Source organism: Panthera leo, chromosome B2 (genome assembly GCF_018350215.1).
Source record: "Panthera leo isolate Ple1 chromosome B2, P.leo_Ple1_pat1.1, whole genome shotgun sequence".
Lineage (NCBI taxonomy): Eukaryota > Metazoa > Chordata > Mammalia > Carnivora > Felidae > Panthera > Panthera leo.
The window spans coordinates 74687774-74712023 of NC_056683.1; the positions used below are offsets into that span (position 1 = coordinate 74687774).

Below are 24250 nucleotides of genomic sequence, written 5' to 3' on the forward strand. Positions count from 1 at the left end.
ACTCCCGTCAGGTTTCCTTCAGGAATTTGACAAAAGACATAACTAAAAATAAGTAGTAGACCATAAAGCATACGACCCACCAGGAGTGGTATGGCTGCAGACCACCCCTCATACAGTGGAAATGACCCAATCAAAAAGGAATGACTAGGCATTTAGAGTTACCAGCCAATAAGGGCAGGACCTGAGAAGAAACAAGGGGGAAGGAAAGGGGCCAAGCAAAACCCTATAAAAACAAAGCCCTTGGCCCACAGTCTGCGGGCATTCACTTTCAAATGCTCCCTCTCTGTAAAGAGAGCTTTCATACTGTTCTTACTTTCTGATTTTACACTCTTCCAAACTCTTGCCTGCTGTTCATTTTACTCTGTGCCTTCATTCTTTGGAAGAGTGAGACAGTGACCTCCAGGTACTGAGGTAAAGAATCCTGTAACAGTAGTGCCTGACGTTTATGTCTTTAATATGTTTCTGAAAATTTTTGAGGAATGTAGGTCTGTGAGAAAGTATAACTTGTAATTTTGAACAATGGGTGCCGTAAGGCTGGCAGACGGCAGAGAATCACTGAGGTGCGGTGCAAGTCTGGCTGGCCACAGGGCATCCTTATCCCAACCAGGCTTTGTTGGTGATTATTTGTCTGCTGTAAGCATAATTCTTAAGAGATAAAGAATTGTCGATCAACTGTGTTGATTTATGGATCATAGTCCTAATATTTACTAGTGCTAAAAGTGGTAAGTGAAAAGTGCTAGTATAATGATTAAGAGTTGATTTTGATAACTGAGCTAACAATATGTTTGGTAAGTATTATTCCAAAAATGACATAGAAATTATCTTGATATAAGAACTTATTTTAAATATAAATATATTTTATTTGAGAGAGAGAGAGGGAGAGAGAGAGTGTGAATGGGGGAGAGGGGTGGGGGGGTGGGAGGGGGGAAAGGGAGGGGGGGGAGAGAGAGAGAGAGAGAGAGAGAGAGAGAGAGAGAGAGAGAGAGAGAGAATCTTAAGCAGGTTCCACACTCAGTGCAGAGACCAATGTGGGGCTCGATCCCACAACCTTGGGACCATGACCTGAGCAGAAAACCAGGAGTTGGATGCTCAAGTGACCAAGCCACCCAGGCACCCCAATTTTAAATATTTTCTAGCTGACTTTGTCATGTCATGTGTAGACTTCCTAATGTTTAAAGCAGATGACTTAATTTTTTGAGTTTTACTTTACTGTATTCAGGGAAGAATTATATTCTGTAGAGGTATTTGTTAATACAGGATTTGGCAAAGGCCTCAAAAATGTCAATTACAATTTTTAGCACAAGTCGCCACTCACCATTCCAAATCCTGCTCCAGGCTGTCCAACAGATGGGGCCCCGGCAACAGGAGGAACTGAACTGGTAGGAGGTACAGCTCCTTGCTACCAAAAAAAATCACAACACACACACACACACACACACACACACACACACACACACACACACACCAACAACAATGACAAACAAAAAGAACCAACATAATTTGGTTTTAAAATGACAGAATATAATTTTAAAATACATGCCCCTTTAAATATGTGTGGGTATGTAAAGAAATATCCCATTTTAGTTTTACATTAAAAAAAATGGCTCTAGCACCATGCTAATGATATGAACAAGGTTACTAACTTGATGTTCACTGTTGTCTTATTTGGGCTCACTGGTTTAAAGCCTACTCACAGCATTGGCCTTCCTCTCTTCTTCCTCTTACAATTCTCTTCCACCCTCACTGTAAATGAGTTGAGTTTCTCTAAGCATGTCTTTTCCTATCATTATATCCTCCTACAGGTACTGGGCTAGACATTTGAAAAACATGTCTTCATTTACATATCAATGCTTGGTTTCCATTGCCCCCCCCCCCCACCCCCATTTTTGGATTCTTTTCTGTGTTATACTTCTCTCTGAATTTTGATGGCTCTACATTTGCTCAAGGGCCAAAATTAAATCCAAGTTTTAGGAAGCATTTAGAAGACTGCACATTACATAATAAAGCACAAATATCCCATTTCAGATACAGGTCTGACAGCTTTTAGTTATACAACAAATCTCCTAATATTTTCCTTATGTTTAAAACTAACCCTACTGCAATCCCTTAAATTGAACTCAACTATTAGAGCAAAATCCTAATTAAAAAAGAAAATAGTGATGTCAGCAAAAATGGTGAAGTAAGGAACTCTGAAAGTCTCCCCAATCTATAAAATAGGTAGAAAAACAGGCAAAACCTATTAGAACCAACTATTTTAGAACTCTGAAAACTAACCAAAAGCTTGCAGTAATCAAGAAAGTACTTTTTCAAGAAAATCAGCTGGATCTTGGCAAGAGTAGTGAGCTCTGTGGCATCCTAACTTACCCAAGTTTCACCCACTGTTCTTTAGCATAGCTGTAGTCTTGAAAATAACAGCTTATGTCTTCAGTAATAGTACCAGAGGGAGTAAAATATATTTAATTATTTATTTTGTCTCGTCTGTGTGGCTCCCTGGAAAGACTGGCTCAAAAGGCTTGTCTTTGTCTCACCAAACAGGGAATGCACCTAGTGCTAAAGTTGTTAAGCACTTTTGGGGGAAGCCATTTGTGGAAGCCATTTACAGGCAAATGTTTTAGTTGTTGCTGTCTGAGGCAATGGATAACAGGGCAAAAACAGTAGACTAAACAAAAACCTTGGGAGGAAAGGCTGGAGAAGGAGATGTGGGGATTAAAGGTTTAAAAATCTCAGACATACTCCTGGGAATCTGGAAGACCATGCACACGCCCAGGGCTGTGTGCAGGGTCAGGGAAGACAGGAGAGGGCCCCCAGCTGACCCTGAGGCTTTGCGCAAGCTGTAAGTGATTGCTAAGGCAGGGTTGCAAACTGCCTGGTTGACTCTGAAGACCTGCCCCAGCACACACTCAGAGCTCCTCTACAAAGACTGGGAGATATTCTGGTTCAAGGAATTTAAGTAATCTCTGCCTAATCATTAGCTCATCACTTAGCTAAAGGAGCAGAGACTTCAACGGCCACACATAACAAAGAACAGAGACTACAGAATTAGTTCAAAATGGTCACTAAACAATCAAAACAAACAAATAAACTATATTTATAATTTATATAAATTATAAAGAGTAGCCACAACAAACCCTTAGGTAACAGATAGAATTTGATTTCTAGAGTAGACACATTATAATATTCAAAATGTCTAGGTTTCAACAAAAAAATTCTGAGACATACAAAGAAATAAGAGCATATAGCTCATATGCAGGAGAAAGATCTCAACTCAATAAACTAAACTTCCACACTGAGAAGCTAGGAAAAAGGAAACAACTAAACCCAAAGAAAGCAGAGAAAGGAAATGATAAACACGAGAGTAGAGACAAAGTACAAAAACAGATTGAAGAAGTTATAAAAGAAATCTAAATAAATTTATAACAAATAAAGAGACTATATCAGTAATCAAAAAACTTCCATCAGTAATCAAAAAAGTCCTGAACCATATGATAATCTCAATAGCAGTAGAAAAAGCTTTTGACAAAATACAATATCTATTGATGATCAAAACTCTCAACAAAGTAAACTGAGAGAGAATATACCTCAACATAATAAAGGCCATATATGAAAAACCCACAGCTAACATCATACTCAATGGTGAAAAACTTAAAGCTTTTCCTTTAAGATAGGGAACAATACAAAAATGTCCACTCTGATCACTTTTATTCAACATAGCACTGAACGTCCCAGCTGTAGCAATCAGACTAGAAAAAGAAATAAAAGGCATCCATATTGGTAAGGGAGAAGGAAAACTCTCACTATTTGCAGACGGTATGATACTATATGTAGAAAACCCTGAAGACCCCACCAAAACACCATTAGAACTGATAAATTAATGCAGTAAAATGGCAGGATATGAACTCAATATAAGAAATATTATGCTTCTCTACACTAATAACAAAGCAGCAGAAAGAGAAATTAAGAAAACAACTGCACCAGAAAGATTCAAATGCCTAGGAATAAACTGAATCAAGGAAGTGAAAGATCTATACCCTGAACACAAGAAGACATTGATGAAAGAAATTGAAGATGACACAAACTCATGGAAAGATATACCTTGCTCATGGACTGGAAGAATTAATACTGTTAAAAAGCCCATATTACTCAAAGCCATCAACAGATCCAATGTAATTCCTATCAAAAAACTAACAGCATTTTTCACAGAACTAGAACTAATCCTAAAATTTGTATGGACTACAAAACACCTCAAATAGGCAATGCAATCTTGAGAAAGAAGAACAAAGGTGGAAGTATCATAATACCAGATTTCAAGTTATACTACAAAGCGATAGTAATCAAAACAGTATGATACCGACACAAAAACAGATACTAAGATCAAGGGAACAGAAGAGAGAGCCAAGAAATAAGCCATGCTTGTCTGGTCAATTAAGGAGGCAAGGAAATACAATGGAGGAAAAGACAGTCTTTTCAATAGACAATGTTGGGAAAAATGGACAGGGACATGCAAAAGAATGAAACTGGACTACTTTCCTATATCATACACAAAAATAAACTCAAGTGGATTAAAGACCTAAATGTAAGACCTGAGACCATAAAGCCTCCTAAAAGAAAACAGGCAGTAATCTCCTGGATATCGGCCTTAGCAACATATGTATGGATATGTCTCCTCAGGCAAGAGAAACAAAAGCAAAAATAAACCTGAGACTACACCAAATAAAAAGGTTTTACATAGCAAAGGGAACCAAATCAAAATCAACAAAACAAAAAGGCAACCTAGTGAATGGGAATAGATAATTGCAAATAATAGATCTGATAAGGGGTTAATATCCAAAGTATATAAAGAATTTACACAACTCAACACCACAAAGCTAAACAATCTGATTACAAAATAGGCAGAGGACCTGAACAGGCATTTTTCCAAAGAAGACCTACAGATGGTGAACAGACATATGAAAAGATGCTCATCATCACTTATCCTCAGGAAAATGCAAATGAAAACCACAATGAGACATCACCTCACACCTGTCAGAATGGTTAATATCAAAAAGACAAAGAGATAACAAGTGTTGGTGAGGATGTGGAGCAAAGGGAACCCTCGTGTGCTGTTGGTGGGAATGTAAATGGGTGCAACCACTGTGGAAAACAGTATGCAGGTTTCTCAAAAAACTTAAAGTAGAAATACTGTATGACCCAGTGATTCCACCACTGAATATTTACCCAAAGAAAATGAAAACACTATTTCAAAAAGATATATGCACCGTTATGTTTACTGTAGCGTTATTTATAATAGCCAAAATATGGACGCAACCTAAGTGTCCATCCAGAGATGAATGGAAAAAGAAGATGTGGTATATATGGACTAGAATATTACTCAGCCATAAAAAAGAATGAGACCTTGCCATTAGTGACCTAGAGGGTATGTGCTAAGTGAAATAAGTCAGAGAAAGACAAATATCATATGATTTCACTTAAATGTGGCATGTAAAAACCCAAACAAATGAACAAACAAAAACACGGATTCTTACATATGAAGAACTGGTAGTTGCCAGAGGGGAGGTGGATGGGCAAAAAGATGAAGGGAATTAAAGGGTACACACTTCTAGTTATGAAAAAAGTGCAGCATGGGGAATACAGTCAACAATAAAAAAAAACTTATGCCACAGAAAAGCCCAGAACTGGATGGCCTCACTGGTGAATTCTATTAACTATAAAGAAGAATTAATATTAATCCTTCTCAAGCCATACCAAAAAAAAAAAAGTTGTGGAATACTTCCTAATTATTGTTTGATGCCAGTATTGCCCTGACACCAAAGACAAACAAGGACATTAGAAGATTATAAATCAATATCCTTTATGAACACTGATGCAGAAATTCTTGACAAAATACAAGCATACTAAATCCAGTAGATATTAAAAGAATTATATGCCATGACCAAGTGGGATTTATCCTAGAAATGTAAGGTTGACCCAGTCAATGTAATATGTCATATTGATAGAATATATAAAAAAAAAACATAATCATATAAGTAGATGCAGAAAAAGCATTTGACAACATCTAACATCCTTTCACGACAAAAAACAAAAAAATCCACTCAACACACATGATAAGATAGGAAATTCCTCAACCTGAATAAGGGCATCTACAAAGAACACATGGCTATCATCATACTTAATGCTGAATGACTGAAAGCTTTCTCCTTAGAATAAAGACAAAGGTGCACTGGAAGTTCTAGTTGTGGCAATCAGGTAAGAAAGAAAGAAAAAGCATCCAGAAAGAAAAAAAGAAATTAAACAATCTCTATTTGTAGATGACATCACCTTATATATACAAATGTCTAAGGAATCAATATACCAAAAAACCCATTAGAACTAACAGACAAATTCAGCAAAGTTGTAGGATACAACATCAATATGCAAAAATCAGTGTAGTGTTCACTGTATGCTAGCAGTGGACAATAAAAAAATATAATTAAAAGGACAATTCATTTACAATAGCATTAAAAACAATAAAATACTTAGAATAAAATTAAAAGAAGTACAAGACTTGGGGCATCTGGCTGGCTTAGTGAGAAGAGTGTGCAACTCTTGATGTTGGGGTCATGGGTTGGAGTCCCACATTGAGCAAAGAGATCACTAAAAAGAGAAACTTAAACAAAGGACAAGACTTGTTGAAACTTTGTTAAACAACTTGTTAAAACACTGTTGAAATAAAAAACTTAGATAAAGAGAAAGATATCCTGTGTCCAAGGATTAGAAGATGTAATATTGAGATAGCAATATTTCTCAATTGCTTTATACATTTAGTGTAATCCCTATCAAAATTTCAACTGCTTCTTTTGGAAAAATGGACATTCTGAACCTAAAATTTTTGTGGGAATGCAAGAGATCCAGAATAGCCAAACAGTCTTGAAAAAGAAGAACAAATTTGGAGGACTCACACTTCCTGGTTTTAAAATTTAATTCAAAGCTACATCAAAACAGTGATGGTACTGGCAGAAGGACAGACATATAAATCGATACAACAGAATAAAGATTCTGGAAATAAACCCAGACATCTATGGTCAACTGATTTTTGCCAAGGATGGCAAGGCCAATAAATGAAGAAGAGTCTTTTCAATAAATGGTTTTGGGAAAACTGTATTTCCACATGCAAAATAATGAATTTGGACCCCTGTGCCATACCATATATGAAAATGAGCCTAAAATAGGTAAAAGGGCTAATGTAAGAGAGAAAAGTATACAAACTCTTGGCAAGAAACATAAGTGTAAATCTTCAAGATCTTGGATTAGGCAACTGTTTCTCAAATATGACACCAAGAGCACAAGCAACAAAAATAAATAAATTGAAGTTTATCAGAATTAAAATCTTTGAGGGCACCTGGATGGCTTAGTTGGTTAAGCATCCAACTTCAGCTCAGGTCATGATTGAGTTCGAGTCCCACGTTGGGCTCTGTGCTATCAGTGCAGGGCCTGCCTGGGATTCACCTGTCTCCCTCTCTCTCTCTCCCTTCCCAGCTCTATCTTTCAAAATAAATAAATAAACTTAAAAAATTCAAATCTTTTGTGCATTAAAGGACACACACTATCAAGAAAATAAAAAGGCAACTCATAGAATGGGAGAAAATATTGGCAAATCATATACAGTATTTAATAAGTATCTAGTTTCTAGAATACATAAAGATTTCTTAGAACTCCATAATAAAAAGACAGCCCAATCATAAAATGGGCAAAGGATATGAAGATATTTCTCAAACAAACAAACAAAAAACCAAACAAACTAATGGCCAAGAAGCACATAAAAAAAGCTCAACCTCATTTATCATTAGGGAAATCTGTATCAAAACCACAACTGAGACCCTACGTATTGCTGGTGGGGATGTAAGATGACGTGGCTGCTGTGGAAAAGTTTGGCAGTTCTTCAAAAGGCTCAGTGGAGGGGCGCCTGGGTGGCTCAGTCGGTTAAGCGGCCGACTTCGGCTCAGGTCATGATCTCACGGTCCGTGAGTTCGAGCCCCGCGTCGGGCTCTGTGCTGACAGCTCAGAGCCTGGAGCCTGTTTCAGATTCTGTGTCTCCCTCTCTCTGACCCTCCCCCGTTCATGCTTTGTCTCTCTCTGTCTCAAAAATAAATAAACTTAAAAAAAAAAATTAAAAAAAACAAAAGGCTCAGTGGAGAGTTACACATGACCTAGTAATTCCATTCTTAGGTATACACCCAAGAGGACATATATTCACACAAAAACTTCTTTACAAATTACAGAAGTATTTTTCATAACAGCCAAAAAATAGAAATGACACAAATGCCCATCAGTTGAAGAAGGTGGTATATCCAAATTCAGCCATAAGAAATGAGGTACTGATACGTGCTACAACATGGATGAACCTTGAAAATGTCATGCTAAGTAAAAGAAGCCAGGCACCAAATGCTCCATATTATAGGAGTCTGATGATATGGAATACCCAGAATAGACAAATCTATAGAGTAAATTATTAGATGCCAGGGGATAGGGAGAGGTGGGAATTCAAAGGGATTGTGTTTCTTTTTGGGGTGGTTGGAGCTATTCTGGAGTTAGACAATAGTGACAGTTTTAAAACTGTAAATATACTGAAAATCACTGAATATACACTGAATGAATATTCACTTTAAAGTTGTGAACATGGAGAATTTAATGTTTATGTAAATTTTATCAAAAAAATTAAAAACAAAACAGGTAAACAGGTATTATACTTCAGATTCACTCCTTACTCATCATTTCAACAGGTTAGGTAACAGGCTGTTCAGAATCATATCATTTATCAGGATTGAATTATACAATGATAACTGTATTATTTACCAGAATTGTTATCATTAGAACTTCAGGCTATGAAAAAAAAAAGATTTTTGTTAGTTATCAAAATAAAATGAACTTGTGGAAATTGCTGATCAAATAAATAGGTCAAATAATTTAAATATAGTCTAAGTTTTCCATTTTGCTTGACCAGATTAACCCTTAATAATTTACTCCCCAAATATTATTTGTCCTAAGGTCCTTTTTTATTTATTATTATTGTTTTCTTTTCAACATTTTACCGAATGCTTCATATGTAGGCACACGAAGGTTAGTTGTTTTTAGGGAAAGAAATGTGGATTCTGTGGCCCCCTGCCAAATGCATATGTTTCTGAACTGCAAGAATCTTCCCAGTTTGTAGGATGGAAACTTAAGTGAGTATTGGAAAACAGGAAAAAGTAATCCTGGAAGCACAGGGCTCTTGATGGCCATGATGACAGAGCCCTGCCAGCAGACATGTTTAAAGTATTCAAGTCCTGTTAAGATTTTTAGATCTAACTTGAGTTCTATGATCTGAAAAATTCTACAGCTGTACCTCCAAGCAGCAGTTGAGGGAAATCTGAAACAAACTGGGAAGGTAACCTTAGCTCTTGTCTATCAATAGAAACTTTAGAAGGCAGCAGAAGGATGCTCACCCTCACACCTACTCTTTCATCTCCTACTCAAAAGGAGAGGCCTGCAGATTACCAGAGGACACGGAAACACTGCTTTGCTGCTTCCGAGGCAGAAGTTTTATTTCAGTTGTCTCTCTTCCTTTGCTTGAATATGCTTAAAAAAAGAGACTCAGACATATTTAGGGAAGCGGAAGCAGCATTTTATGAAAGAATGGGGTGGAGAGAAGAAGCCAGAGGCCTTCTTATGTAATTAAGCCAGAATAGTTTCTTAAGTCAAAGCAAAGCCAGAGCTTTGTTATAGAAGAAGAGCTTTGCAGTAAATGGGTAAATGGCAGTAAATTTATATAGACAACATATAAGACTTAGAGTTAATGAAGATAAAATAACTCTGCATTTGACCGCCTTTATATTGTTGTCTAAAAAGTCAAGGAAAATAACAAAAAAACAGAAACAGAACAACATGTGACTCTGCCTTCCTGATAAATTATTTCTGTTGGTCTAGTTTCTCTTTCCACAGCTGTTGTGGATACTTTATGCTAAAGTGTACTGTCTTTTACTTCCTGGAGTTTAATTACTAACAACTTAACATCTTCTGCTTCATAAATAAAAATAAGGAGTTTGGAGTTAAAAAAAAAAAAAAAAAGAGAGAATATCAATCTCATTCTCAGTGACGGTGCCTGCTAATCAGATAATGAGTAGCCTTGTTGTCCTGAAGAAGCAGACCAGCTGTAAATTAAGTATCTGATGAATCTGTAACCTTGTATGGTGAAAATCTTGATCTCAGGAGAGGTGCTGACCAAGGAAGGTCTCCAACTTAATACTATTACTAAAGTAGTTCTCCCTCCTTCTGCTTCTTGGTTAAATGGCCTCATTGTTTAGTGACCGCCCCATTAAGAAACCTGGGCAACCACTGTCTTGTAGCTTCATTCACAGTGATCCCCTGTGTGGATTCTACCTGAGATTTTCTTCCTTGTCTTCCTTTCCACCCTCACCTGTGGTTCTCAACCACTTTTTTGTTTATTCTTTTTTTTAAGCCTACAGCTTATCTGCCAGATACCCAAGCTTTCCTCCAGTCTATCTTTAAACTCTGTTATCACTGTAACTGTTCTGAAATTAACCTGTTAAAAAAACAATGAAAAGTTTAAGCCTGCTAATAAGGGCAATACACTAAAGTATAAACCTCTCAGAACAACACATGAGGTCTCTTTAGACCTCTTTTAGAGAGAATAAGAAAATTAGTTTCTTTAATTTGGTAATGATAATATAAATTGTGAAATTTAATGTCAATATGTGGTATTCATTGATGAGATAACAAAAGGCAAGCTGAGGGCAAAAATCTCCCCAAGGTGGGAGAGGGACATATTTAACATTTCTCAGGCACTCAAGACTGCCCAGGAACAAAGGAAGGAAAAAGCCAATGGTTAACTGCTAAAGATCACAGTCATGGAGGACATGAAACTTCATCAGTTTGTCACTGTCTTAATGACTTACAAGAAAAGCACAATCTTGAGAATAGTCAGACCTCCAGAAATCTATAGACTCAATTTCCTGGAGCCCTAATGTCACCTTCCCTTCCGGAAGACAGAAAACCCTATTATAATCAATCACTCCTCACACTTACAATGGGGCTTTTTCTGCCCATGGGTCCTATCTCTGTACTTCAATAAACAACTTTTTTGCACCGTAAAATATCTCAAAAATTCTTTCTTGACCATTGGGCTCGGTGATCCCGCATCAGTATAAATTGTAGTTTGATTAATACTATTAGTATTGTTTAGTGGTAAATTTTAGTTCAAATGGCCCTTTTCAGATTGGTTTACACTTATTTATAAAATTATAATAAAACTTTATATATAAAAACATTACTATTTATCAAATTATTCAAAAGAAAACATGTTTTAAATTCTATAATTCAGGTATTGAAATTAATTTATGGAGCATGATTAATTTTAATAAAGTCTACCTAAAATGTTTATATTCTAATTTATACTAATTCACTTCTATGCATGTTTGGCTGGGGTTGGTGGGTGATGGTTAGGAATTAATTCAGGCAACAAGGAAAGGTTTGCATCAAGAAAGCCTTAGTAAAGAGTGACTTAGGTGAAGGTAGTAAGCAAAGCTGAAAAATTACAACTGAGCTTGGGAAACAGTGACTAGCCCAGTTTAGCCAAAAATGGAGCATATACAGGAAAACAGTAAATTTTGCTGCTTTAGGAAACATCCTTTTTGTGGTAACAAATCTCACAAAGTGATAGTCTTTACTTCCAGTGATACACTCTTTCCCAGAGTGAATGATTGGTATTAATAGAAATTTAATACACAAACATGAAATCTATTTAAATTTTATAGAAAAGATGGTGTTAGTATTTCAGTTTAAAAAGTGGTAAGCAGAATTAATAGAGTTTTAAAATCAAAGTCCATTTACATAACAGAAAACTGCCCAATCTTTCTGGTAAGAAAAAAAAAGTTTTCATTACTTCTTAAGACAATTAGGCGACAGAAATGGGAGCAAAATATGGATAATCACCAGTGATACTGAATTATTTTGAAAAGTTATTCCCATAACTGTACAAATATAGAAGTAATATCTAAAGAAGCATAAATACTATTTTGAAATAATGAAAATAAAAAAATGGGCCACAATCTATTAATAGAAAGTCAATGAAATTTGCATTTTGGTAAATATCGCATCCTGCTTATGTCCCCTCAATGTGGATGAAAAAGTACAATGTCAGTAGCAAACCTAAACAAAGTGCATTCTGTCCCATGCTTGGAAACTGGCAAATTGTCAGCACTGCCCTGGGCCCTGGTGGCTACGTACCAAAGGTGCACTTGGTGGAACACCTGCTGACCAGGTTGCAGGGGCGACTTTGGGCTGCCAGTTGGCTCCACCCGTCAACTTTTTCTCTCCAGCATTCCACTGAAGGTCGCCCCTAAAATCAAGCATGCAAAAAAACAAACACATGTATTAAAAACACACTACTCAGAAAACAATGTGTGTGGCTCCTTAGATACTTTTATTTGGGATTAGATGTAGTCTGTTTAAGGCAAGTGGTAATAAGGAGAACAAATTAAACTTATAGAGGAGTCTTACTGTATTGTATCTAAGACAGTATAAAAAAGCATTTGATAAAAAATGATTTAGAGTTTGGATCTCAATATTTATTGAGCCTCTATAGATGCCAGGCACTGTTGTAAACACTTGGGATTATTAGTGAAGAAAATGAAGATCCTGATCCTAGAGGAACATGCATTCTTCCAATAGAAGAATGTGCCACAAAATTCAACCAAATTCCTCACTGGTTACAAAAACTTCCAAATATCATAAATACTCTACACTTTATCAAATATCTGTAGTTTGTTTCATCCATCATGGCACTTCTTCTAGATGTCGGAGGGTTCATCAGAAGGTTTCACACAACTGCATCATGACTACAACCTGCCTTACAGTGACTGTCAGATATATCTACTGTAAAATGCATCCCAATTTCAAAGGTACTGAAATGTGCATCTAAAGAGAGGGTACATCGTTGACCATTCTTTCTATCCTTCCTTAAAATTGATCCTCCATGACAGACTTTTAAAAACCAATGTTAGCTAGGAATAGTGTTCTAGAATTTAAAGCTATTAAAGCATTCAAACCATAATTCTGAAGTATTTCTAGCTATAATTTAGTGACAATCTTGGAGACCAAAATAGATTGTTCCTTTTCCTTGCAGAGCCAACAGTTTGGAGGTTCCAGTAGAATAATAACAAAAACAAAAGTCCAGAATGCAGTAAAAACCAATTTTGAAATTACTGAGCTCGAGAATAAGTTATTACTCCAATGCATTTAATCGTCTCAAATAAATGTAAATACACTGCCACAAGAAAACCAGATAATTTCAAAAATACTTACTTTTTCGATGTGGTACCAGAAATTCCAAGATCTATAAAAGGATAAAAGAAAAAAGAACTTAAACCTCTATACTCAGCTTAAATGATATGACATTTAAAAGATCAAAGAGAGTTCTAGAAAAAGTCCACATTTTGCCTAAGAATGACTGTATTCAATTTTACAAAGGAGAAACTATGTTAGGAAACATGTTCAGAAATCTAACATTTTCTTTTACTTCACATTATACTTAAGGATCACATTTTAATGTCAGCTGGTATCTAGGAAAGAGTAAACACAGCACGCTTGAGACTGTTCTCTTAAAAGGCCTATGTGGCTGGCATCTAGGAACCCAGCTTAGTAAACTGTTCTCCATGCTGCGGTAATACTTTTCCTAATGATAAGGGTGGCTACTGTGTCTAAACTGTTTGTACAAACAATGTGGTTTATGCTGAACACCTGCTTTCCTTCTTTCTGCGAGACTGAAATTTTGGGCTGTGTTAAGCAGAGTGCCTACATGATCAGCATCCGATAAAAGACCTGGGTGTGGAGTCTCTACAGGGCTTCCCTGGGCAGAAATATCACACGTGTTGCTGCATTTTTGTATGCTTTTCCCCTCCTGGGAAGGGGAGAGCATAAGGAAGTCGGTATATGGATACTCCCAAACTTGCCTGTGTCTTTTGCCCTAATGATCCAGCTGTGTGTCCTTATTATGCTGCTGTAATAAATCTTAGCTGTGAGTACAACTATGTGCTGCTGAGTCCTCTGAATTCTAGTGGATCTCTGAATGTGAAGGTGGTCTTGGGGACTCCTGACATAATTGGCTTACTCATTCCACTCTAATCTCAATTCACTGATTACTTCAGCAAATATTTACTGAGCCTCCATAGACGCCAGGCACTGTTGTAAGCACATAGGATACATTAGTAAAGAAAACAAAGATCTTGATCCTAGGGGAATGTGCATTCTAATAGAGTGAGATGGAGAATAAAACAATAAAATAATAAAGTAAATTATGTAGGCTACTACAAGGTGATAGGAAAGCCTACGGAAATAAGCAAAGGAAGAGCAGGGCACAAGGGATCTGGTCAGGTAGGATAAGGGTGACGGGCATTAAACAGGGTGTTCAGGGAAGGCCTCAGGGAGGTGAGATTTGAGCAAAGCTGGGCAGAGATGTATGGGAAGAGCTTCTAGGCTAGTTATATGGTATGCTCTGTAAGGGTAACTGTTTCAGGTCTGGAGAAACTGCCAAACTGCTTTCCACAGTTGCATTTTCACCAGCAATGCTAGAGTTTCAATGTCTCCACATTCTCATCAGCACTGTTTTTTTCTTTTGTTTTTGTTTGTTTATTTTATTTTTTTTAATTATGGCCATCCTAATGGGTGAGAAGTGATATCTCATGTGGTTTAGATACGCATTTCCCAGATGACTGGTGTGGAGCATCTTTTCATGTGCATATTGACCATACATATATCTTCTGTGGAGAAAGACCTATTCAAATCATTTGGCCATTTTAAAATTGGGTTATTTGGGGGCACTTGGGTGGCTCAGTCGGTTGAGCATCCGACTCTTGATTTTGGCTCAGGTCGTGATCTCACGGTTCGTGAGTTTGAGCCCGACATCACATAGGGCTCTGCGCTAACCCTGCAAAGCCTGCTTGGGATTCTCTCCCCGCTCTCTCTCTGCCCCTACCCACTCACTTTCTCTCTCTCTCAAAATAAAGAAACTTAAAAAATAAAATTGCGTTATTTGTATTTTCATTATTGAGTTGTAAGAGTTCTTTATTTATTCTGGGTATAAGTTCTTTAGCAGATATATGTTTTACAAATACCTTCTCCCATTCTGTGGGTTATTTTTTTACTTTCTTGATAGTGTCATTTGTAACACAAAAGTTTTTAATTTTAACGTAGTTCTATTTATCTATTTTGATCTATTGTTGCTTGTGCTTTTGGTGTCATATCTAAGAACATTATCCAATCCAAGGTCACGAAGATTTGTTTACTAACACATTTTCTTCTAAGAGTTTTATAGTTTTGGCACTTATGATCCATACAGTTCTATGATCCACTGTGAATTAATTATTTTGCAGTAAGCAAAGTAATATTTTGGAGTTGAATTATCTAACTCCATCCTTCTGCACGTGGATGTCCAGCTATCCTGACACCATTTGTTGGAAAGATAAGTCTTTTCCCATTGAACTGTATTGGCAACTTTGGTGATAACCAACTGACCACAGATGTATGCTTATTTCTAGACTGTTATTCTATTCCACTGAGGTATATGCACATCCCTAGGCAATACCACTTCTCTTAATTACTATAGCTTTGTAGTAAGTTTTTTTTTTTTTTTTTTTAATTTTTTTTTTTTTTCAACGTTTATTTATTTTTGGGACAGAGAGAGACAGAGCATGAACGGGGGAGGGACAGAGAGAGAGGGAGACACAGAATCGGAAACAGGCTCCAGGCTCTGAGCCATCAGCCCAGAGCCTGACGCGGGGCTCGAACTCACGGACCGTGAGATCGTGACCTGGCTGAAGTCGGACGCTTAACCGACTGCGCCACCCAGGCGCCCCTGTAGTAAGTTTTAAAATCACTAAATGTGAGTCTTCCAAGGTTATTCTTCTTTACTTAGAATGTTTGGCTATTCTGGCTTCCTTGCATTTCCATACGAATTTTAGGTTCAACTCATCAAGCTCTATAAACAAGGAAACTGGAATATTGATAGGGGGGTATGTAGATCTTTTTTTTTTTTTTCAGTTTTGGAAGATATTTTATTAAAAAATACTTCACTTTTACTTAAAATGAAAAGGTATCGGCAGTGTGAACCCATTCACCTTAATAAAGAATCAAATTCAGGGTTAAAAGGAAAGGCAAGTCTTTATACTAGCTGCCCTCATCTCCTAGGACTCTCTCTTTACCCATCTCTAGCCTCTGGTCTCCTTATTATTCCTCAAATATGACAGGCAGTTTTCTGCCCCAATGCCTTTGCACTGGCTATCTTCTCTGCCTGCAAATATTCTCCCTCAGATCCATGTGGTTCATTCCTTTACCTTCAGATCTTTGCTCAAAATATACCTTCTCAGGGAACCCAACTCCCCTCTGCAGTGTTCCCAACTCCTCTTCGCCCGGTCTGTTTCTTCCCCAGAATGCTTATGACCTCATGTACTACAGAACTTACTTATTTCGAACTATTTGTCTCTCCCCTTCCTGAGCACCGTAAGAACAGAAATTTATACCTGTTTTGTTCACTGATTTAGCCTTAGAGCCTGGAAGAGTGCTTGGTAGTCAGTAAATATTTGTTGAATGAGTAACCAAAATTCACATGGATGGTCAATTGTCATTATTTCAGTATTTAAGTTACTTTGTGTTCTTATTTCCAAGTGAAATGAAAAATTAAGTACTTAGTATACATAATGTACTTGGTTTGACACTTGCATATGCTCTCTATCCCTTTAGTAATTTATATTAAAAACAGCATGGGTGCTGCTTGTGAAACAATGGCACAACAATTGTCTATCCTTCAAGGAACTGTACTGGGTAGAACATTAAGAATTTCTGTCCGCTCCTTGATATACTCACCTGTAGGTGAATCCAGAAACAAATATATACGAAAGGATAGAGAACAAAAATTCACATATGATACAGTAAAAAACCCAACAACAAACAACTGTATTACTCACTGCCTACTAAGCTGGCAAGAGATGAATCAAGGTCACTCCCAAGGGCTTTGCTTGCTGCCATGGCTGGACTGGGGGGTACCATTGAGATGGGTGCAGGCTGCCCGGCTGGTGCCATGGTTGGCATCAGTAGATCACCTAGACCATCAAACACTAAAAATCAAATAGACCAGAGTCAGAATAATTGGAAAAATAAGGCCATATGCAAACTTAGATGGAAATTGTCTTTTGAAAAACTATAAAACAAGTGAATGTACAATCTTACAAAAGAAGGCATGTAATTCACACTTTTTATGACTGTAACACGTAGAAGAACATGTCTACATATGTCTACCCATAAAGTACAGAAATACTAGTAAACATAAATAAAGATGGAAAAAAATCTGTGTAATGTACAGGAAAGAGCACAGATTTTGGGGTTGGAATTAGGCTCAGTTTAGTTGCATGCCTCACTAACTGTGTGAATTTGAGAAAATCACTGTCTGAGCTATAGTTTTCTCCTCTGAAAACTAATGGGAAGAATACTACTACCACATGGTCCTGTTGTCAAGATCAAATTAGATAATATATGTCATGTCTTTATTATAATGCTTCCTCTATATAGGCACTCAATAAGTGGTACTCTTATTAAAAACAATCACTAAAATACTTTTTTATTGAAAATGGTAGTAATTTACAGCAAAGCCTAGATAATGTACTCTCAGATCCTACAATGCTTATTTTGTTTTCCTATAATGCTTATCTTTAAAACAATTCTAAATGAGAAAGAAGGCTAGATCTCCTAGTTTCTTACGAAGTTAGTGGTGGAATAAAACCTGATCTAACGGTTAGTACCTAGTAATGAGTATATGACAAACAGTTGACCATATTTTAGAAGTAAAAAATTGTGACCCTCCCCCTCCTCATTATAGTAATCAATTTAGGTTCTAACTTTCAAGGAATGTTTAAGGGAAAAACTATTTTAAACATTAGAAATCATTCTATTATTGATGTTTCCTAATCACTATGTAACCAGTTACCACTTGTTTCATTCCTCAAATACAGAAAGACCATTCAAAATGCAGACTCAAAAGATCTACATAAATTGTTGCTAATATCTTATCCGCGTCGAAATTTTTGTGGGTAGTTTTTGTTAAAGAACTTTGAATATTTACCACAAACACTACCATACGGTAATTCTAAATTGGAAAGGGACAGCATTCAACTAGGCACTGGCAATAGAAGCAACCAAATTGTCAGGCAGGGGATATATTTAGGGTGTTTCTGAAGCACATTTAATTGCCAAAAACTCACCAATTGAAAATTTGTAGTAAGGACCCAGCATGGGAAGAGTAGAATGGAAGAGAATACAAACAAAATGACAGCAGGATGAAAGATTAAAGGCAGGCAAAGAATACTATTTGTGTCTCAACTTCATAAAACCGAGGGCCATGCAAGCTTCAGAGGGTGTAAGCAATAGCAGTTGGGAGTGTCCACACATTCAGATACTGCATAAAATGTTTGTTTTCCCTTAACTGTCTCTAAACCATGTGCACGTAAGCTCATGCAAACAGATGGTGTGTGTGCCGTTAGATCTCTGCTAAAAATTTAAAACAGAAACACAGAAAAGGATTACAGGTTATCCTTAAATCTTCTAAAATGTACTGAAATATTTACTTAAAACACAGAATAAAAGATTTATTAAAGTTTTAAAACCAGGTCGCCACTCAGTATTTGCTTATGAGTTTTCTGATATCACACTAACCTTAGGTGGCATATTTTGTAATCAGAACAAACGCAAAGAACGTTTGAAAGTCACTGCCTCACCTGATGGATCAAAGGAGCTGCTGCTAGAAGTTGAAGGCGTTGTTCCAAAAGCTGCTTCGAAATTGGGCTGCAGCAGGTTATTCTGAGCTGGAGTCACCGGTGATGGAGAAGGGGCCATAAAAGAACCCCCAAATCCTGGGGGGAAAAAAACAGTTCCAGAAAAATATAAGCAGAAATAACTAAACGTAGGTAAAGGCAAGAAAAATAGAGTCAGGAAGAGTTACAGAAGACTGAGAAGGAATCGAATGCAGGTAGATGAGAAGTCAATGAAACCTGGATGTTAGTTTTTTAAAAGGTTTTTCACATATCTTGATATCTGTCATGTATTTTTAAATTATTTTTACTGATTTTCTAAAATTCAAGTATAACATTCAGTGTTTTACTAGTGTTTCAGGTATATAATATTGTGAATCAACAATTCTATACATTACTCAGTGGTCATCATGATAAGTATTCTCTTTAATCCCCATCAGCTACTTCACCTATCTTCCCCCCACCGTGCCCCCCACCCCCAATCTCCCCTCTGGAAACTGCTGGTTTTGTCATGTATTAATGAGATCTAATTTAATTAGAAATGAAATAGCACATAAGAATATATCTCAACCCTGGCTGAGAGAACCTGGGGCAACCAAATCTATCATTACAATGGAGCTACACAGAGCTAAGAAGGTCCCAATAGGGTTCAAATGGAGATAATTTCAATACATTAAAATTTTGATTCTTCAAATCACAGTATCAGGGAGCTAGAAAATGCTCAGTTGTACACACTGGCTAAGTATAATAATAAAATATAAATCATAAAAATATTCATGCACTCTGCCACCAAATCCTTCTTAACATCTTTCATACATGTTCTTATCCCAGTGCTGCTACTGCTAAGTGTGGGCTTCCCTCACTCAGCTCTCAGGATTCATCAATAGCCACCCAGAGGGGCTTCCTGCCTCTAGTCTGGACCTACTCCAATCTAGTCTCTGCAGTGCAGCTAGAGTGATCTTTCTGAGTGGAAAATGCTGACAAAGTTACTTCTCTAAATGGTGTCCTTCAATGGCTCTCCATAACTTTCAGATTCATCTAACGCAGATTCCTTTGCATAGTAATCAAGCTCTTCTGTCTCTGTTCCCTACCCCTTCCCTGCAAACTAGATTGCATCCATAACACCATCATGGTGACTCAGATGCCTACTCCAGGAAGGCCTCTTGGACTGATACTGTCACCCACTACTATCAGGCACAGCTATGCCCACTCCTCCCACCCCAAGTCCAAGTGAGTTAGTTACATGCTCTGCCTCTGTGCCCTCTGCATCTGATACATATCTTCATCCTATTCCCATCATATGTCTTTATTTTCACCCCCAAACCCCACTCTGGGGATGGCTTTTTGGTGTCAGGAACTGTGTCTCCTCCTGTTTTTCACTAATCAGCACAATGCCTAAAACACTGGATTAATGTTTACTGAATAAGGACACTTTTGAATACAAAAGGTGGGGAAAAATCAGAGGCCACTGTAAAGCAACCAAAATTCAAATTACTTATCTTTTGAAGGCTGGAAGCAAATACTTTCTCTCAACAGATAGAAGCAGAAGCAAAGCTCTCTCTGTACTGCTTCTTTATGAAACATACAACCGGAGAAGGCAGCAATTTCTTAATAGAGGATGCTCTATTATTAAAGAATTTTATTACTTCCAGAAGTCTTTTCTATATTTAGTTTGGGTGTAAATATTCCCTTCTAATCTAGCCGCATCTTTTCTTTTTCAGAAACTTCTTGCAAAAACATAACAAATGCTTTAAAAAATCCTTAAGCTTACATTCTGTAAAACCAGTTTATAATACTGAAAATGACTTTCACTGAAATTCTCTGATTACTATTTTCTAAAGCAGACAATAATGTTCAAGTCATGTTGCTCCTGGATATTGATAATGACACAAGTTTAGGCTTTCCTTACAGATGTATGAAAACAATGCAACTCAGAAAACTGTTACTTAATAGAGGATGGTCTTTAAAGTTCACAGTGGCTACCTGAGGTGACCTTTAGGATTTTAGTAACATAAGCATTGAAGAAAAGGCATTCTCTAGATCTTTAAGAATACTATGAAGCAAGGATGGGTGAGAAGTAATTATTTTTGTGGATAGGATCGTTTGGTTTTAAGGAGATTGACGGCTGTGTTAATGCTGAGTGTCTTGAAACATACCACACCTCAAGTTGGAAAATGGCTGTGATTAATTTAGGCAATTTTTCTTTGGTGTGGTTCTCTTTGATATTGGTGAATGCGGAGAGAATTGTTCTTGAATCTCAGTTTCTTAAAACTTGGCCAAGAAGAGAAAACTTATTGTAGAATCATAGCATATTAGTGTTGGAGAAAGCCTTGGATCATCTGATTCAATCCTGTCTATCACTAGAAGTGATGCAAAGGGAAGTTAACATATTCACCCAATATTCAGTAGTAGAAAGGGAAAAAACATGCATTTACAACACAGGGCTCATGTGCTTAGTGCTACTGAGTTTCGTAACATAAGCAGATCACATCCATAGGTGAATAAATAATGAAAAAAAATTAGCCCCTTCTTCGAGAAAGCTTAAACCTTTAAGAAAGGGTAAAGCTAACACTGTCATGGGGCTCACCAAGTTCTAAAGATTTTTACTTTTATTATTATTTTTTAATTTTTTAAATGTTTATTTTTGAAGGAGAGAGAGACAGAGCATGAGCGAAAGAGGGGCAGAGAAAGAGGGAGACAGAGAATCTGAAGCAGGCTCCAGGCTCTGAGCTGTCAGCACAGAGCCCAACACGGGGCTTGAACTCACAAACTGCAAGATCATGACCTGAGCCGAAGTCGGACGCTTAACCGACCGAGCCACCCAGGCACCCCTAAGAATTTTTAAAGGTTGAACCATACAAAACATATGAATTGTCAATATTTGACCATTTTGGTCCTACAAAAACAGCAGGATTATATTGTTCAACCCAAAACATACATTAGCTCATTTCATCCTCACCCCAACTCTATGAAGTTTCGCAGATGAAAATACTGAGGCCAGAGAGGTTAAATAATCTGCCCAAGGCCAAATGATGGCAAGTAAGAGAGAGGATTCCACACGCTTCATTTCCACAGCCAGGAGTAACATCAGAGTTGTACTCTTCCTGTGGCTTACGAAGTTGACAGAGATCTAGAAAGATGACTTTTTCCCATTATGCTCAGTTCTGTGCAATATGCTCAGTATGTGCCCTCATAAACCTAAACTAATTGAAAAGCTATAAAGTGCTATAAAATAGCCAACTGATTATCTTAAAGAAAAAAATCTATTGTTATACTTTAAATGAATTATAGATATTAACGAGGGGAACTCCTCCTGTTAAGTGAAAACTTTTAGAGCCCAGGAATAGAGGTAAGAAAACTCACACCACTAATATTTCTTTCTATATGGTTCTAAGTTACATTAAGAAAGATATTCTATGGAATTTAAGCTAATAATCAATAGGCTTCCAGACATCCTGCAGGCATATTTGGACTGTCCTACACTATAATGAATCACCAACTATCTTCAAGTGCTCAACCATCTACAGACACACTGCCTTTTGTCACAGATACTTAGTCTTATGAATCTATCTTTCTAAGGGGAACAGCCTATACACTTAAGGAAGTTCTATTAACAGATATATCAAAATTGATAGCTACAGTCAATATAATAGATCAGTTGGGTCAGGAGAGTAAAAAATTAAAACTACTGGTAGTCTTCTTTTATGTTAAAGATGATGCCATCTCAATTACTCTGTAATATAGTCAGTTATTAACACATTCTATTTACTAAGATCAATCTGAGATAGTATTTCTAGGATTAACAGCCTGAGAGTCTTTTGTCTGACACATTTCAGACTGTCTCCCACCCCCACAGAGTATGAAAGAATTGGTTCTCTGTAGACCTTCTCATTTAGTGGCTATTATTAGTTATTAACTCCACATTGAACATTTTTATATTTTAAATCAATTTAAAGACCTCTGTGGCTCTGCTAAAAAGTCATCTATGTCATGTGGTTAGCAGAGAGTACAAAAACTACAAATGGCCTCAAAGACTGGCCTGTATGATTTCCTGCCTTTAGAATTAAAGATAGGATGTGGCCCATTCCTACACTAGTACAAATTTATGGGCAGTCACCCCAGAACTGTGACTATAATGGAAGAAAATGGTTTTCTTGCTTGCTGTCCACCTCAGAAGTTAGGTAAAATCTCTCTTAATCATCCACTTTTACATCTGTCATCCAGAAATCTATATATTTCAAACATCTATATTTTCATTTGTTATATCTGAAGAGGCATTTGAGAGCTTTATTACTCACTGTATGAAATAATATTTCCATTTGTTTGATAGAAACTTAACTTTCAAGTTTCTAGTCAGATTCCACCTGAGCTATGGATAATCTCTGTATCTTATCAGTAATCTCAATGATTTGGAAAGAATTATTCTTTGAGTCTGTCCTCTTTGGCCAAAACAGTGTCTCTTCTAGAATATTGTCTAGTTTCACCATTCTGGGTACACCAAACAGAACTTGAAATTTTTACTCAAGGGGCAGAAGATGACTAAGATGATATTTCATGCATAGTTCAGTTCTGGAGTTGGTATTATTTGACAGTTCTAGAAGAGTAAATTAGAATAAAAAATAGCCAGTTTTTATGAGAGATATGCCCAATTTAAAAGACTGTCCATTTGATCTTTTTTTTCCTAGTTTTCTTTTCCTTTTTTTAATTTTTTTTTTTAACATTTATTTATTTTTGAGACAGAGAGAGACAGAGCATGAATGGGGGAGGGTCAGAGAGAGGGAGACACAGAATCTGAAACAGGCTCCAGGCTCTGAGCTTTCAGCACAGAGCCCGACGCGGGGCTCGAACCCACAGACCGTGAGATCATGACCTGAGCCGAAGTCGGCCGCTTAACCGACTGAGCCACCCAGGTGCCCCAACTTTTTTTTCTAGTTTTAAATTACATATCAATTTTTGACAAAGCTTTCCCCCCAATTTGAGATGATTCTTAATTTTTGGTTTAAAAATTCTAAAGATCATTTTAACATTTAATTATACTACATATTTATTACATTTACCCTGTGACTTACATGTAAATTTATTGCCTCAAAAAAATCTGTGGAGCGAGAGCCCTGTTCAAAAACCAACGTTACTTCTAAAGAGTCTACACCTTCCATTACTGGGTCTGTGTATTATTTTTCTTTTTTATTCTCTTACAAAACAGTCTTATTAACAAAAGCCAGTATTCAAGATTCTAGAGACTCATGAAATACAACTTTCCCTCCTGCTTTTTTTTGTTTTTGTTTTTGGTTCAAATTCTTACTCTGAACATGATATTTGTGGATTTCCTTGTTATCTATGATTGGGCAAATTTATCTTTAGGGAAAAAAAAAAGCTTCCTCTCTATAGTGGACTTGGCTGCTCTCTCCCTCTATACACACACA

At 36.9% G+C, this 24250-nt stretch overlaps 1 protein-coding gene across 4 annotated transcripts in view; it reads right to left on the minus strand.

Annotated features, from left to right (window-relative positions):
* Positions 1 to 24250, minus strand: part of SNAP91 (synaptosome associated protein 91) — a 145006-nt gene that overhangs the window by 6461 nt on the left and 114295 nt on the right. For all 4 annotated transcript variants that reach the window (XM_042939273.1, XM_042939272.1, XM_042939271.1 and 1 more), the window contains 5 exons: positions 18795 to 18929; positions 16992 to 17141; positions 13336 to 13366; positions 12259 to 12370; positions 1316 to 1399 (listed from right to left, as the gene is read on the minus strand). In XM_042939273.1, the coding sequence (XP_042795207.1) occupies positions 1316 to 1399; positions 12259 to 12370; positions 13336 to 13366; positions 16992 to 17141; positions 18795 to 18929 (512 nt within the window). The remainder of the gene's footprint in view (positions 1 to 1315; positions 1400 to 12258; positions 12371 to 13335; positions 13367 to 16991; positions 17142 to 18794; positions 18930 to 24250) is intronic.